Here is a 16871-nt window from a genome sequence, read left to right as displayed (position 1 = left end):
TCAAATCATGTTAAGCCGGGTTCAGATTGTACGTTGCAAGCAGCACTGCGCCAAAGTATATAAGTATACTCTTTTGATCCCGTGATGGAAATTTGGTTTCTGCATTTATCCCAATCCGTGAAATAGTGAAACACACTCAGCACAGTGAACAGAAGCGCACACTAATCCCGGCAACAACAGCGGCGCTCGGGGAGCAGTGGTTGGGTTAGGTGCCTTGCTCAAGGGCACTTCAGCCATGCCTTGGCCTACTGGTCGGGGTTCGAACCGGCAACCAGGGGCGGTCTTAACATAGAGGCATATAGGTAGGCGGCTGCTTGGGGCCCCCTACCAGTAGGCTTAGTAGGGGGGCCCCCAACCAACCTAAAAAAATAAATAAATAAAAACCCCTTGTCATCATGAACGCTTCAAAAGTATGGTAAATTGTAATAATATTCTTAAGATATACGTTAAAACATTGACGTAGTAGGCTAGTTAAAATGTCCAGTTCATGGTATATGTCCCTACACATACACCCCCTACTTCCACAATGAAATGGATTCTGTAACGTGCGTTGCGCGAAAGATAAACACAAAGGACGTCTGGGAAAGTGTTGCCAATTTAGCGACTTTGTCGCTAGATTAAGTGACTTTTGGCCATCCCTAGCAAGAGAAAATGCCATCAAGCGACTAGCGACAAATTTGCTTACTTCTTGCAACGATGGCAAACTGTTTCGTTGTTGAAACGTCAGAAAATGTCCTCTCTCATGCCAGTTTCGTTAGTGAATTAGGCCTACATCGCGTTGCCCCACGATTATAAAAGTTACGACTGGCTTATGTGGTATTACTAGCCTGTGTCATTACACGGAAGTAGATGTTCTATAAATCTAACAGCTCAGAAAACTTCACTGGAAGGTGCAGCAACGAGATGAGAGCAATGACATGATGACAGGGAAACAGGGACACGCTTGCCAGTCGTTCAACAAGCACATTGAACAAAAGTAGGCTAGGCTACAACTTCATTCATAAAGTAGATAGTTTAAAATCGAGCATACAAGTAAAAAAAAGTAGAAAAACCTATAACATTTGTTTAGGCTATGCAGCATGTTGTCAATGCAGACTGTCGGCTGGAGTACTGTCGGGTTCTCTGTTGGGCTATCGTTACTAGTTTGTGTAGTGCTACACTTTTGTGTTCTCTGCTTTCCATCTTCATTTTGGAGTAAAGAAGTGTATGCAGGGTTTAAAGGGGAATGTTTTTTTCTCCTCTACAACTTTTACTTTCCCGTAGCTTTACCTTCCTATCCACCATTCAGTCGGTAGGCTACATTTTTTTTCGTGCTCTTTTAAAGATCGTATGGGGGGGCCCCATACATACCTTCGCCTTGGGCCCCCAATTTGCTAAATCCGCCACTGCCGGCAACCCTCCGGTAACAAGTCCGAAGCGCTAACCAGGCCACGGCTGCCCAAGTAACTTACTTAAGGAGGGTTCACATTGTGCGCAAGCGGCAATGCTGAAACCCATGAAGGGGAAAGGCCCAGCATGTGGGGCCGCTGCTCTTGGTTGAGGTATGTCCCAAAGATTTTTGTTATGGTTGCCTCCGCTCAGCGCAAAAGACCTATGATTTAGGCTACATCTCGCCGCGGTCAAAACAGCTTTGTAGTACGAATTCTTGCTGTCAGCAGAGGGATAGCAACAGAAAGACGAATCTGGAAATTTTCCGGTATTTTAGGTGAGTAACTCGGGAAATCGCCTTTATTTTCAATGTTCAATGTTGACAGCTATCAATGGCTTGCGCGTCATTATGCCGCTTAGCCGCTCTTGCAGGTGGCGGTCAAAGTTGAACCATGCTAAACTTTGACCATACTAGCGGGCTGTAAATCATAGGTCTTTTGCGCTCAGCCCAGCAGTAACCACAACAAAAATCTTTAGGATATTACCTCAACCAAGACCTAGCAGCGAGCACAGCGCATGCCGCTGTACAGTGTGAACCCGGCTTTAGGCCTAGGCCTACTTCTATATTCTTTGGCTGCCGCTGCGCTATGAAATCCATTACTTTCAATGGCTTGGGTGCGCAAGAACTGGCCTGTGGCATCGCTGTAAATCATAGGTAGGCTATTTTGCGCTCAGCCCGGAGGCAAGCACAACAAAAATCTTTGGGACAATACTTCAACCAAGAGCAACCTAGCGGCGAGCGAAGCGCATGCCACGTGTAATGTGAATTCACCTTCAGACTTAAATATGTAGGCTATGTCTATTTATTAGAGAAAAATACATAAATCATAGGCTATTCAGCGAATAGCCCTAATTTAGGCCCATAGCCAAATTAAGCTGCAACACATTTTCTGTCAGATTCTGGCTTCATTCCATGTACGCATCAATGGCCAGAATGGAAATATTGATATTTAATGTAAGATTGCAGCATGGTTATACAGTATATTGTTTGAGAATTTCAGTATTTAAGTCCTTCTTGAAATATTTCACAATATCAGTTTCAGTATTGTTACAATTGCTTGTGAACAACTGTAGATACAGTATGCCAAATAATACCAATCATAGAGTAGGCCTAACTGCATGTTTCCAATGGCAGTTTCAATTTCAATAATTATTTTTTAGTGTTGTTCAAGGACTAGCCTATTGGCCCCAAGAAAAGTTCATAAGCCTCACCAGTTTGCACAATAGACAACAGAAATCACAGCACAGCTAAATGAAATGTGATGCCACATTAAATTTAACTGTGTGAAGAAACTGACTGAAATGTTTACATTCTTTCCCCTGAAATGTGGAAAAGCCACAAGCTGATATGTTCCCCTAAGCAGTGTTTTCTATATATAGATATAGATACCAGTAATACCAGGGGAATTCTGCTCCATAATGTTTTGATTGAGTTAAGGGGGCTTCACATTGTACACGGCATGCACTGCCCTCACCGCTAGGTTGCTCTTGGTTGAGGTAATGTTCCAAAGATTTTTGTTGTGCTTGCCGCCGGGCTCAGTGCAAAAGACCTATGATTTACAGCGGGCCGCGGTCAAAGTTCAACAAGACTCTACTTTGACCGCAACACGTGCAAGAGCGGCTACGCTTTGCTCAGTGGTAGGCCAGTTCTTGCGCGCGCAAGCCATTGACAATAATGAATTTCATAGCGCAGCTCTGCCACTTTCGCCTACAATGTGAAAGGCCCTTTAGGGATTAGTTGAATTGCAACAATCCTCATTGTCACTTAATTGTATCTCATAACGCATTGCATTAATGTTTTGAATAGCCTTATGACTTAATGTTACAGTCTATAACAAAATTGCATTCAGAAACATGTCAATGAAGTATTCACATATTTTTAATGAACAGTGGCACAAGTTTTACCAGTGAAAGAACATTTAATTTATAAAGCTGATCTGAATGATGGTATACCACCCAAGATATATGTAATCATGACCTGTAGTTTTATTTTATACCACTGTGGGAGTAGGATATTGAAATGACAATAAGATTATACATGACTTTTCTGCCAATTCATGCCATTAAGTTGTATTAGATGCAGAGAAATTCCTCAGTATCAATAGTATAACAGTGATTGTGGTCCAGTGTTCATCAGTCTAGTTATACTGCCTTCTATTAGAGGGTAGTAGTCTTTGCAGTACCTCTCCACTGAATTGATACGTCAATTTTCGTTTGACCTTTTGAATTTCTCCTGTTTTTCCATAATTTCTCAGGGCTCTGGCCATTTTTTGGTAGGTCATCTTTTTCCGGTTGCCCTTCTGAGTACCCCAGTGGCTGGCTACAGCTTCCTTGTGTTTGGAGGAGAACTGGAACATCCCCCTTTCTCTGTCAACCCACCAGATGCTATCCTTCATATCCCCAGTCCTCAGTAGGTCCAGCAAAAATTGGTACAGTCGCAGTTTCTTGTTGTTCCCTAAAAACATGATTGTGAATAAAAAAAACACAAGTATATTCAGCTTTAGATCAGTATGTTATTGATTTTGTCATGATTTTACAGCTCTAAAGTACTTACTGGATACGGTGCCCAGGCAGTGGGCGTGGTGCTCTGAGTGTGCCTCCTCCCCCTCAGACACCTCTAATGGGGGGCTCCGGCCTCCTGGGTCCTCCTCGTCTGTGCTGCACCGGGCAGCAGGGGAGTGCTGCTGCTGCTGCTGGTAATACAGGCCCTGTGAAGCACATTTCTGTCTGTGACCAAGACGCTCACATGAAGCACTGACTGTATTGATCGTATAAGGTTAGTGCCTGTGAAGCACATGTCTGTCTGTGAACAAGACGCTCACAAGAAGCACTGACTGTATTGATCGTATAAGGTTAGTGCCTGTGAAGCACATGTCTGTCTGTGAACAAGACTGTATTGATCGTATAAGGTCAGTGAAAATAGTCTATTCCACACTAAACACTATTCACTACACTATACCCTAACATAATCCAAACCTTCACATAGTATCTGATGTCATCTCCTCAATTTCAATTTCCATTTCCTGAACTCAGGCAGAGATAGACCTAGAAAATATAAACTCCATAAGTCCTATTTGTTTAACATCTAACTGTTCAATGCTTCAACTTAAAAAGTCAGCATTTTAAAAAACATACCACTAGGGAAACAAATGTCATAAGTTCCTTGATAAACAGTTCAGGACAACAATGCAATTGAATCAAGGGGAATTATTTTCACAAATGTCAGTCTAGTTAAATGTTTTTCTTGAGAACACTCAGATCCAAAACAGAAAGAGGAAGTAACAGCATATAAATACCACAAGTCTACGTAATGGAGGCTCCATGAGGCTTATAGCCATGTTAAAAAGAAATCTATTTTCTTAAATGTGAACTGCTCTCAGGAGTAGGCATTTAGATGTAGGCATAAATGACTAGCCATTATGTGTAAAAAAAAATTATTTGTCTGATGTCCTACAGGTGGTTCAGTTATGTTGACTGTAGATGTATGGAAAACAAGCTTGCACCAACATTTGTTCATATACCATAGTATTGCCATTCTAGAACATTCTGTGTTCTGCAACACGCAGCCTCCAGAGACTGTATAAGTACACATACAAGCTCCAACTCTGCCCCAATCAACAGGCCTTTCTAGATTTCAGATTAACATTATTACCACGCAAGTAGACTGACAGGGGAATGTCTTGTGGGGGTTGATGAGATCTAACCTGTGGAGGAATGTCAGTGGAAGGTCCAGCAAATGTTGCTTCTAAGGGGTGATGCAGAGATTCCACATCACCATAATGATATGGGGTAGGGTGAAGCTCAGTTAAATATCCATGAGGCAATCCACTGTCAATGTACTGCAAATGGACAGGATGGCATTCCCACCCATTCTGTACTAGAGAGAGACAGTTAGTAAGAAAGTTAGAAAGTGTACTGACATTTGATGTTGTGATGACATTCGTAATCCTATTATCCTACATTCCAATCCAATCCAGTTCCAATCTTTGCTGTGCTTAATAGCGTACACTCACATTATTAACCAGTACTGAGATCACTCAGCATTTGTAACTTTCACATCAACCTTGTGCACTTACCCCCATGGCCATTTACTTCAGAGCTGATGTGGGAATAGAAATCGTACACTGGCTGACACTGATCACGGTCATAGTGAAGCAAGTCTTCTGAAGGCTTTAATAGGAACATCAATAGCAATAATATATGAACAGTCATACATTTAGTCAACAAGCATACATTTTCACAGTGTTATTTCCAGGGGTGGACAGTAACTAAGTACATTTACTTTATTACTGTACTTAAGTATGATTTTTGAGTATCTGTACTTTATTTGAGTATTAATATTTTTGGAAACTTCTTACTTTTACTTCAGTACAATACTGTTCTTTTGACTCCAATTGAAATAGGAGTACTCGTTAATTTTAAGCACAATTTGAACTTAGCTGTGGTAATGATGCTGACAGCAGGTTATTCATCAGAACATCCTCCATTTAACCTGGGAGAACCTAGACGAATCTGTTAGCAATTGAGATTTTAGAAGTGGCCTGGTGTTAATTATTGCATCCATTTGATGAACAATTGCAAAGTTATGAAAATAGGTCAAATGTTTTTGTTGGATGTAAGGAACTAAAGGTCTGTTCAAGTCCTATGATTGACCAAAGGATGTATACCGTATTAATGACCAAATAAACATTACATTACAGTACATTAAAAAGGAAAAATACTTGTACTTCTGAATACTTAAGTTTTTTTAAAGCAAGTACTTCCGTACTTCAACTTAAGTAAAAATCTGACTTAGCAACTTTCATTTGTAATGGAATAATATTTCACACAGTGTATCTATACTTAAGTAAAGGAATTGTGTACTTCGTCCACCTCTGGTTATTTCACAGTGTTCAGGGGCTATCAGCATGATATACTGTACAGTATCAAACTCATGATGAAAACCATCCAGTTAATGATTTATTAAATACTACGTAATGTGTTCATATTTACAACAAACATTAAATGAAAATACACATTTTAAATTGTAACGATACACAAATATAAAAACTTACAGAAGTGATAACATAGCTCTCCATTCGGTCCTTCACTACTAGCAGACTTCAAAATCGTATTAATCGATTAATTTCTTTATTTTTAATCTTTAGTTTTTCCAGACAGAGCACTAAATAACGTCTTAGTCTTAGTTTGTTGTATCTTAGGTTCCTGCTGTAATCCTTGTTGAATTTAACGAGAACAATGATGAAAGTGAAAACTGTACTCTGTTCTAATCACAAGTTCCTCAACACTGTTTTTAAAGGGTGATGCAGTACTGCTTCTGTCATTTTGATGCATGCGTAGGTCACGTGATGTCAAACAATGTTGAGTCAGATGAAGTGGTTTGCGGGAGTTAATTTTACTTACTCAAATAGGAATATAAGTAAATGTGTTTGAGTGTTTTCTAATATAAAGAGACTGTGAATGTACACATTAGAGGCAACTATCCAAGATGTGATCAGAGGTGAAAGTTATCACAGATGATGACATGTAAACATGCTTTGTCTAATAGTAATAAATTCCAACTATATTTGCAAAGAAATCCAGAGGTTATTCAACACTGTGGAGATTTAATCATCATGCAAACAACTCAGACATCCACCATTGCTGTCAGTGATGCTAAAAGTGAAGTATGGAGAGTGGCTTGTTCCGTTTTTTGATCACTTTAACAAAGCACTATAACATCACCCATGAGGAAGTAGCCACAGTTTCAGTACTGACGGTCACACCAAGGACAGAAAATGGTGGTAGTCTCAGAAAGTACATCGTTTTTTCTATTTAATTTATTCACATTATTGTAAGTAGTGTCACTTCTAATCTGAATGGCCAGCCATTGCCTTCTGTGCCCTGAGCAGGTTTTCTTCAGAATGCAGGTTTATGTCAAGCGCAAGACTCGACTTTATAGAATGAAGGTTACATGAAAAACATTATACTGATGCATTTCAGTGTCTCTAGGTCTAATAATTTACAAAATGTTTTGTACTATTATGTGATAAATAATGAAGAGCTGTGTTATCAAATACTTTGTAATCAAATATGTTAGAGCAGCCTGTCAACGGTCCCCGTCAGCATAACTGCATGTTGGTGTTTTCCCAGCAGCCCTTTTTGTTATGGTGTTTTCTAAAGCAGGAAGTCTGTTGCATTTCACAATAACTCTCACAGCTCCATGTTGATCTGGGAATCTATCTGAGACTGTAACATTATCACATGGAAGCGTGTGGACACAGGAGACAAATCAAAACAGTTGGCATGGCTGTTACCTGCTTAATGGCCTTCTGCCTGCAGACTCCTGTGATGTCCAGCTGAAGTTGAAGACCCTGTTGTGGGATCAAGGCTTTTGCAGCCTACTATGCTGGGCCTGGAGAAGTAGTCACAGACTACTGTGAGACACAATGTTACAGGAGGTATGCATAGTTTGATAGAAAATGCCTCTGTTGTCCCAAACAACTGTCTGGCTTTTTTCTTTGGTCAGCCTGTATCTTAACCCAGTTTGTGCCAGGTTTTACACATGCCATGGTATTTTCTCCTCTTAGAATTACAACTGAGAGTGAATCATTTCATCAGAGACAGTCCTGTTGTACAGCACAATGTTTGTACATTTTTGCTATTACATACGGTAGCCTTATTTTTACTTCCACAAACCAATCATGCAGGCCTTTGTAAATGCTGCAGCCATTTAGAACATGTGCAGTTGTCTCCCATTTTTGTGTGGTATGTGTAGAATGATACCAGGTGACCAGGTTACTCTCTCTCTCTCTCTCTCTTTCTCTGTGTGTGCTTGCACGTGCGCACATTTCTACATTTGTTTGTGTGCAAGGCAAGCTTGCATAGTGTCCTTCCTTTTTATCTGTCAAGGTACATTTCCTGCCTCTTGCCTCCAGCATTTAACAAATTGATGACTAAGCAACTTGGGCACCTGTTGAAATGAGAGGTCAAAATGTTTAGTGCTGTGACATGTTACAAGTCCCTTTTGACAAACTAAACAGTGTCTTTTAAGTCGAATAGCATGAGAATTCAATTTGGCATTACCATTGCCACTATTTTTTCATGTTGAGAGAGAATATGAATGTCTCCAATTTTAGTCCATGTAATTATGCATTACTATCTTTCATACATCACAAAAAGAGAAATGGGATTGGCTCAAATATTTTGGTTTATTAGGCTTAGTCAAAACCAATCCTCCTTGAGCGCTATGCTCTAATATCTTTGGTCACAACCGAGTTGCTGATCTGCAAGATCGCCCTACGACTTCAGACGGTTATGCCAGAGAGGGTTAAAGCGGAGCATCAAGGATCTTTCGTTATGCTTCCAGTGATCTAGACTGCAGTCTAACTGTTACAAGTAGGGCCTACTAACGTGACTTACTGAAGGCCTGTTAACGTTAAATCCTCGGGTTGGTCTGAAGACACAGCTGTAGCTACGCCATATCATTGCCATTGGACTGAGTTGGACTAAGTTAACACAGACTTTTTTATTTTAATTTCTTATTTATTTATTTTATTACTTGTTAATCTTTGTTTGTTGTCTGTCTTGTATGTCTACCGTTAGGTGTCTCGAGTACGCTGGCGATTACGCCGCTCCATCAGGCATCTTTTGTAAATTTGTTTGTTTGTCTTGATGTCACGGGAACGCTGGTTTAATACCATCCGTCCGCATCTTTTGTCTTATGCGTAAATGTCTAGTGTGTAAAGCGACCTTGGGTGCTTTGAAAGGCACTATGTAACAAATAAAATGTATTATTATTATTATTTATTATTATATAGTCAGGGGGCCTATGTGGTTTCTGTGGGTTTGAAATGTTAATTTTTGGAGAGTGGTTGGATTGTCTTTAGAGGTCATTGAACATGGAGAAAAATTATGTCTCCATTTTTTTTACCTGTTTCAACCCTATTTTTTTGAAATTGTATATTTCACTGTAATTAACACCATAAATTTCACCTAAATCACTGGCTATGTTGAATAAAGTTCACAAAACAGTTATTTTAAACAGTATGATTGTATAATACAACTGTATTATGATTGTATGTCAAACAATTGGAGATAAGATCAATAACTGTTCTGCTCTCACTATGTGTTGTAAAGCAGACTTGAGTATGACCTGCTTTGCTGCAGCTAGCTCTTTGGGAGTATGGGGCTTTTTGCACAGGTGCCATCCTTTACATGCATCTGAAAGGCCTGACCTAAACGACGAAGCTTGATGGATCAAGAAAGAAATTGCTCTCAGCAAAGACTCCCAAGTGGAGAACCGCTGGAACCGCTCTGAGGTGAGTTTACCTTCACTTATATGAGTAGCAAGGGTGGTCAGCTGACACCTCACATCGACATCTGATTCAGGATCCACTAACTGGAAAGACTTGTAAAGGAAGTCTGGTCCTGTAAACCACATGGTGTTGGTGAGCTGTGATGCAGGCACAGACCTGGTTGCCATATCAGCTGGATTTTGGTCTGCAGGCACATAGTTCCACTGCTGAGGAGAGGTTGTTTGTCGTATGCGGTGAACATGATTATGTACATATACAAAGAATCGCTTAGACTCGTTGTGTATATATCCTAACACCACTTTGCTGTCGCAGTAAAACATCTGCACGGCATCTGGCTTGTGGTCGAGCTCCTCCAGGATCAGTTCAGCCATTTCCACGGCCAGCACAGCCCCACATAGTTCAAGGGATAGTTGGCTCTGGCTGAGGGATAGTTGGCTCTGGCTGGGGAGATAACTTTGCTTTCATCTGAAAAAAGACCCAGCACAAAGCCCACTCTACACTGACCATCTTTTTGTGATGACCCTCAGGTAAGTCATGGACTTCACTGCTCCTATGGCCCAGTTTGAGGCATCTGAAAAAAGACAAAGCTGAATGTAAAAGTGTCAGATGTCCCAGCACAAAGCACGGTTATTTGGAAGCTGTGGTCTTTGGGTGACCTGAATGGCAGGGGAGGCGATCCAGTTTGTTTTGTTCGATTCTCTGTTGAACTCTTTGTGCATGGTCTCCAGAACTCTTTGTGCGTCTCTCATCTTCAAAGGACAAAGCAGGTTTGTTGTCATTAGCTGTTCTCATGAACACATGAAGTCCAAGTTTGTCTTCAGCAGGCAAACTGGCTGTCTGATTGACTGAATGGCTGGAGAGATGAGTGGAGGGACCATGCCTGTGCTCCCCGCCGTAGCTTGCCTTTTTTTTAACATGGATGTGATTTTGACATGGCGTCAAGAAAGATGGACGTCCGTTCTGCAGGACGTTAGTCTTGTACACAGCTACGGTGGGCTTACGGGCGCTGTCGATGCAAACTTCCCCAACTATGACCCACCCCAAATCCAAACGTTGGGCAAAAGGTGCATTGTTAGGCCCATTAATCTGCTGTCTCACCTTGTGCACACGAATAATGTCTTTACCCAATAAGATCAAAATCTGTGCTTCAGGATCAAGCTCTGGGATGTAAGGAGCTACAGGTCTCAAATGAGCATGGGAAAGAGTGACCTCTGGTGAAGGGATTTCTGATCTGTTGCTCATGATCTCATTACATTCGATGAGTGGAGGCAAATCCAAACACACTTCACCGTTCATTGCTTCTATCTGGAAACCGACTGCCTTCCTTCCGATCATTTCAGTGGTGCCTGCACAGGTCTTCATAAGATAAGGTGAAAGGCTACCTTGGATGCCGAAGAGCTGGAAAAACTCATTCCTGGCCAGCGAGCGGTTGCTCTGGTCATCAAGGATGGCGTACATCTTGACTGAACGTTCCCTTTTGCCTCGTGGGAAGACCTGCACCAAGCATATTTTTGCGCATGACCGAGCCGGGAGACCATCTCCGCAGACTTCAGTGCACCTTGAAGTTACCTCTGGAGAAGAGTTGTTTCACTATTCTCTGTCTGGCTCCACCACAGGAGATGTCGTTCATGAGAGGTCAGTGTCTGGATGCATAACTGTACAGTGCTTGTCACTTTCACACTCGTTGCATTTCAGCTCCACTGGACACTCCTTTGCCATGTGGACAGCAGAGCAGCACCAGAAACATCATCTGTGTTCTTTTAGGAGCTTTTTGCGTTCTGTCAACGGCTTCATTTTAAAGGCTCTACATTTCTGCAGAGGATGTGGCTTATTATGGAGTGGACAGTGCTTAGCTGGATCACTATTACTATCTGTCTCTGCTTTATGGGTTGAGTTTGAATCCACTGTTGTGAACACATCTGTTTTGTGGACAGATATAGCAGTCCTAATGCCATCATGCTTCGCTATGGGCCTTTCACTGCGGTTATGGTTATGGCTGTTGCTGGTCAAGATAAAGCTGGGGTCGTTTCTGGCCTTTGCCTGACTGCGAACAAAGTCAACAAAGAAAGCAAATGGGGGATAGAAAACTCTTTGTTGTTCTTTATATCTTGAACCGGTAGAAAGCCATTTCTCTTGTAGGTTTTGTGGCAACTTTTCAATGATGGGATTAATGCCCCGTGGCGTGTGGAGGTAACTAAGGCCAGGTAAGTAGCCATCCGCTTTAGCTGAGAGTAGCTCCATGAGCAGGTCACTAAGTTCTCTTAGCTCCGTGCTATCTTTTGAAGTGAGACGAGGAAAACTGTCCAGCCGCTTGAATAGCGCGGGGGTCACTTCGGGGGTGGCATAGCACTCTTGGAGTCTTGACCAAGACAAATGTAGAGCAGCTTGAGGGTTTGTGACGTGGACTGCTCAAATTCTCTTAACATGTTCAGAGGACTCCTTTCCGAGCCATTTTACCAGCAAATCTAGGTCCTCGCTGGCAGTTAACTCTAGACCCTGAGTGGCGTTAAGGAAAGAGGACTGCCACGCTCTGAAGCTCTCAGGCCGATCATCAAATTTAGTGAGCCCTGTAGTTACTAACTCCCTGCGGGCCAGATACTTAGCAAAGTCTATCATGTCAGCAGCTGGAGTGACAGGAGGGTCCTGTATGTCGTTCCTAGGTGAATGGTAGGGATAACTGGCCTGCTTGAATGAAGAATAGCCTTGCTGCTGACGGGCTTTATATGCAGAGCGAGGGTATGAGCTGCGGTGGTGAGGCAGGTGTGGCTGGTGCTCTGATGCAGGTAAATACTCACTCTGGTGTGGATGAATATGCAGATGGTGTGTCGTGGGGATATGCAGAGCTTCACACGGGGGCTACCTGTCTTGTTGGTGGTGACACTTTAATACGGAGAGGAGGTGATGTATCTGGAGGGGGTGCGTGGGGGTTAAAGCTGACCTGAGCCTGTTGTTCCACATATGCCACTGTCCGCCTCATAGTCTCCTGTGGTTCGACGCCACTCCTGTTGCATATGTCCTCACATTCCATTCCTGCTGCAGCCTCTAAGACTTCAGCCTCTGCATTGGCGGCAGCCGCTGTCTTCTCTATTTCTAGGGCTTCTAGGTTCGCTTCTAGTGTAGCCTTTTCCAGATCTAATCTGGCTCTCTGCTTTTTCATTTCTAGTTCCTTTCGTACAAATGTAGCCCTGGTGCGCCACTTCAGCTGTAGCCCTGGCTCTGGCGGCTGTCTCACTAGACATGACTTTGGATTAAATGCTAGCCACTGAACACTTGGAGGAGGATGAATGCTTAGAGCCAGCCACTGATGGTGCTTTTTCATCTTTATCTGCTGTGTGGGTCTCCATATCTGTAGCTGTCAAGTCCTTCTGACAGTATGACTTTTCACTGTTCTGCTCTCACTATGTGTTGTACTTCCTCAGTGTTAACATAGATTAAACAGGCAGCCAAACTCCTTTTCAAGAGCCAGGAAACTGAGCGTGCTTGCTCCTTTTTATTAAGTTTGCAGCATAAAGTCAATTTGACAACATTGAATTGGAGTGAAACTACAAAAAAGAAGAGAAAAACGGAAAATACACTTAGTATGCTATATATAGCAACAGTAGCATAGTATGACGTACTAAAAAAGCATTCATCGAAAGCATTCATACAGAAACTCTAAACATGTACAAAACTCATAGGACTTAGTCATTGCTTTCTGAAGGCTCAATCCAACGGATTAAAAGGGATTTTACACACAAGGTAAAACAGTAGCAACCATGCATTTGTTTACGTTCTTATTCTTCCTGCTTTCTTACCACTTCCTTCTAACCAAAGAATAGAGCTCTGTTCTAGAATTAAGCAATATAGCACGAGTGAGAGTGGGGTTGGTCATGGATATTCCCACGGGTGTTGTTCGGCTGTAGCCACGAGGCCGAAGGCCGAGTGGCGCAGGCAACAATTGTAAATAACTAACGACTTGTAAATAACTAACGTTAGCTAATTATGCTAACGTTAGTTATTTACAAGTCTCCTCCAAGTGACAATCATATTATACACAATGCTGGCAATTCTGAGAACAATTAGCATCCTCGTTTATCTTACTTACATTGAGTTGACTGTGTGGCTTAATCCACAGATGTGGTGAAGCACTGTTTCGTTATGGTTTGCTAAGGAGTAACCCATTGCTTGAAATAGTGGAGAGCTGGGTGTCAAATCTTCGCATTGTATCGCGGAGTGATTTATTATTAGCTGGAGTTGAAATGTCCAGGGATATTCCAACTCATGGAACGTCTCTTGGCCAATCAGAAACAAATAAATAGTTCCATAGAACCCAATTGTTGTATAATCTTTGCTTCTAACGTTCCGATCTACCCAATAGCAATCAGTGTCAGAACAAAAGCCCCACAATAGCAACAATACAACTACATAAATTACCTTAACATAGAAAAATACAACTTAGTAATTTTTTAAAGTCTTTTTAGCACACACAACTTATTTGGGCAGAACAATAACCAATCAGTTTCACCAAATACACATACTCCATTGCTGAAAGATAGCAAAAACATAACAGAATCACAGATGAGACCTCGAAACAACATTTAATTAATTAACATATACACAACATATTAGATCTCACCTCCACAATTTTCTCATCAAAATCTACAACTAGTCTACTAGACCCTATTCCTACTCACCTTCTAAAGACTGCTCTCCCCTTCCTGGATAATGTTTTGCTCTAGATTATAAATAATTCAATGCTATCAGGGCATGTACCGCAGTCATTTAAGGACATCTGTTATTAAAGGGACACCAGGCAACGTTTTCGTGTTAATTAATCATCTTCGTAAGTCGGTGTATGGTTAAATGACTCATTATGGGGCGAATGAAGGCTCTCTCGCCCGCCCCTACTGCCTGTAGGAAGAATATCCCACTTGCAAGTTCGGTGTATCACCCGCCGACCGAAGCAGGATCAGTTTACAGCACAGAGGCAGGCTACCGAAACGCTAGAGATTGTTGCAAACATGTAATGGCAGAGCCGGCAAAGAAGCAGCGAAAACCCTTGACGGAAGCGAAAGAAAAAAGGAAAAGAGCTTCAGACCGAGCGAAGGGGAGTTTCGTAGAGAAAAAGCATCAGGTTTGCCTGGTGTCCCTATAAGCCCTCCCTCAAAAAACCTAGCCTTGTATCAATACTGGTCCTCCTGGACCTCAGCGCTGCCTTTGACACCATAGACCATGACATACTACTTAGGCTTTAAAATTTGATAGGCATCAAAGACTCAGCACTGGCTTGGTTTAGATCATCCCTTCCTAACCGTCAACAATTTGTACAGGTCCATAGTAAATCATCTACCCAGATTATGGTAAAATATGGAGTGCCTCAAGGCTCAGTACTGGGGCCCCTGTTGTTTAGCAGAATACACAACTATACCTCTCCATAAAGCCTGATGAATTAACCCCATTAGCCAAACTTGACACATGTATAAGAGATATAAAGACATGGATGACGAATAATTTCCTGCTTTTGAACTCAGATAAAACAGAAGTCATGGTTTTAGGTTCTAAAAAGATGAGGGATATCCTATCCACATCACAGGCTACATACTGTATAGTGATCTTCCACTGACCTCATCCACAAGTGTTAAAAACCTAGGAGTTATAATTGACCAGGACCTAGCACTAAATAATCACATAAAACAGATCACCAAAACTTCATTTTACCATTTAAGGAACATTTCAAAGATAAGGAAGTCCTTATCCTTACCAGATGCCGAGAAATTAATCCATGCTTTTGTCACCTCAAGGATAGACTATTGCAATGCTATTGCAATGCTATTATGCTGGCTGTAATAATACCTGTCTAAAAAGCTTATACAAAATACAGCTGCTCACACACACAAAATTTCCCCCATCCTAGCATATTTACACTGGCTACCTGTTATAAGTCATTGACTTCAAAATATTACTTATATCTCTTGGTTGGTTGCCTGCATTGAAAGAGGACACTTCATGAAGACGCTCTTTTGTCTGCTTCTGACAGAAGAAGCACTTATCTATGCTGGCAGCAGCTGCTGCTGAACAAGTTTACAAAGTCCCTCTAGATGGACTTGATGCAGTTGCAGGTGTTGCTGCAGGTTCAGAAGATGGTCTACCACGTCTTTTCTGAAGACACTGATTCCTGCCTGCTTCACATGATTTCTAGTAGTGAATCTTAGCATGCTGCAGATGCTCACTGTTACAGGTGGATTTGTAGCAGTTCCTGTGCCAAACTGCTTTGTTCTGTTGTAAAATAACTGCACTGTAACGTTGTAATCGTTGGCTGATCTGTGATCATAATATGCCAAATTTCTTGTTTTTGTCCATGAGAGAGTCTCTAGTGATGGGTCATTCACAAGTCCACACATATCTGCCACTGGATACATAGCCCAAAATCTGTTTCTTTTAAAATATGTGTGCCATCACCTGACTAACAGAAAGACACATCTCGGAATATAACCTAACTAGACTGTGCCACCATGAACTATGATTTTTTTTTTTATTGGGGCAGCCGTGGCCCACTGGTTAGCACTTCGGACCTGTAACCGGAGGGTTGCCAGTTCGAACCCCGACCAGTAGGTGTTGATGCAGCCAGCTCACTGCGCCGGGATTAGTGTGTGCTTCACCTCACTGTGTGTACACTGTGTGCTGTGTGTGTTTCACTAATTCACAGATTGGGATAAATGCCAAATTTCCCTCACGGGATCAAAAGAGTATATATACTCAGTGTTGGGAAGAATACTTTTAAATGTAATCAGTTACAGAATACAGAATACATGCCCTAAAATGTAATTTGTAACGTATTTCGTTACATTACTCTATCTATGTACTGTATTCTAAATACTTGGATTACATAAGCGCTGTATTACATTGTATCAAGTGTGAATCAAGCTGCTATTTCAGTTTGTAAGACCCACAGGCGATGTCAGCAAAAAACCCACAACTTAACTTTATAGGATAAACTGAAACATTCTACATTTTGTTAATGCACAAGATCATCTCACAGAAATATTAGAATTTCAGTTCAAAAAGCCCAGAAATTCAAATGAAAAGGATTCTAAAAGTAACCCCTTAAAATTGCCAAAGTAACTGTATTCTGAATACCACTCATTGAAAATGTAACTGTAACTAAAT

At 41.6% G+C, this 16871-nt stretch overlaps 1 protein-coding gene across 3 annotated transcripts; it reads right to left on the bottom strand.

Moving 5' to 3' along the window:
* Positions 1-3289: 3289 nt before the first annotated feature.
* On the bottom strand, positions 3290-6889 carry spi1a (Spi-1 proto-oncogene a). Of its 3 annotated transcripts, XM_048258013.1 has the most exons (5): positions 6483-6889; positions 5505-5598; positions 5133-5305; positions 3983-4136; positions 3290-3883 (listed from the first exon to the last, which is right to left on the bottom strand). In XM_048258013.1, exons 1-5 carry the CDS (start codon positions 6504-6506, stop codon positions 3567-3569), a joined length of 762 nt encoding a protein of 253 aa, XP_048113970.1. In that variant the 5' UTR covers positions 6507-6889; the 3' UTR covers positions 3290-3566. The 3 variants fall into 3 exon arrangements, with proteins under 3 accessions (XP_048113970.1, XP_048113969.1, XP_048113971.1); XM_048258012.1 differs by lacking the exon at positions 6483-6889 and having other exon boundaries at positions 5505-6456; XM_048258014.1 differs by lacking the exon at positions 6483-6889 and having other exon boundaries at positions 5133-5300; positions 5505-6456.
* Between the last annotated feature and the right edge of the window lie 9982 nt (positions 6890-16871).

The sequence above is a fragment of the Alosa alosa genome, chromosome 11 (genome assembly GCF_017589495.1).
Source record: "Alosa alosa isolate M-15738 ecotype Scorff River chromosome 11, AALO_Geno_1.1, whole genome shotgun sequence".
NCBI lineage: Eukaryota > Metazoa > Chordata > Actinopteri > Clupeiformes > Clupeidae > Alosa > Alosa alosa.
The sequence above is the reverse complement of the archived record's forward strand: the minus strand, read 5'-3'. Positions and strand labels throughout refer to the sequence as shown.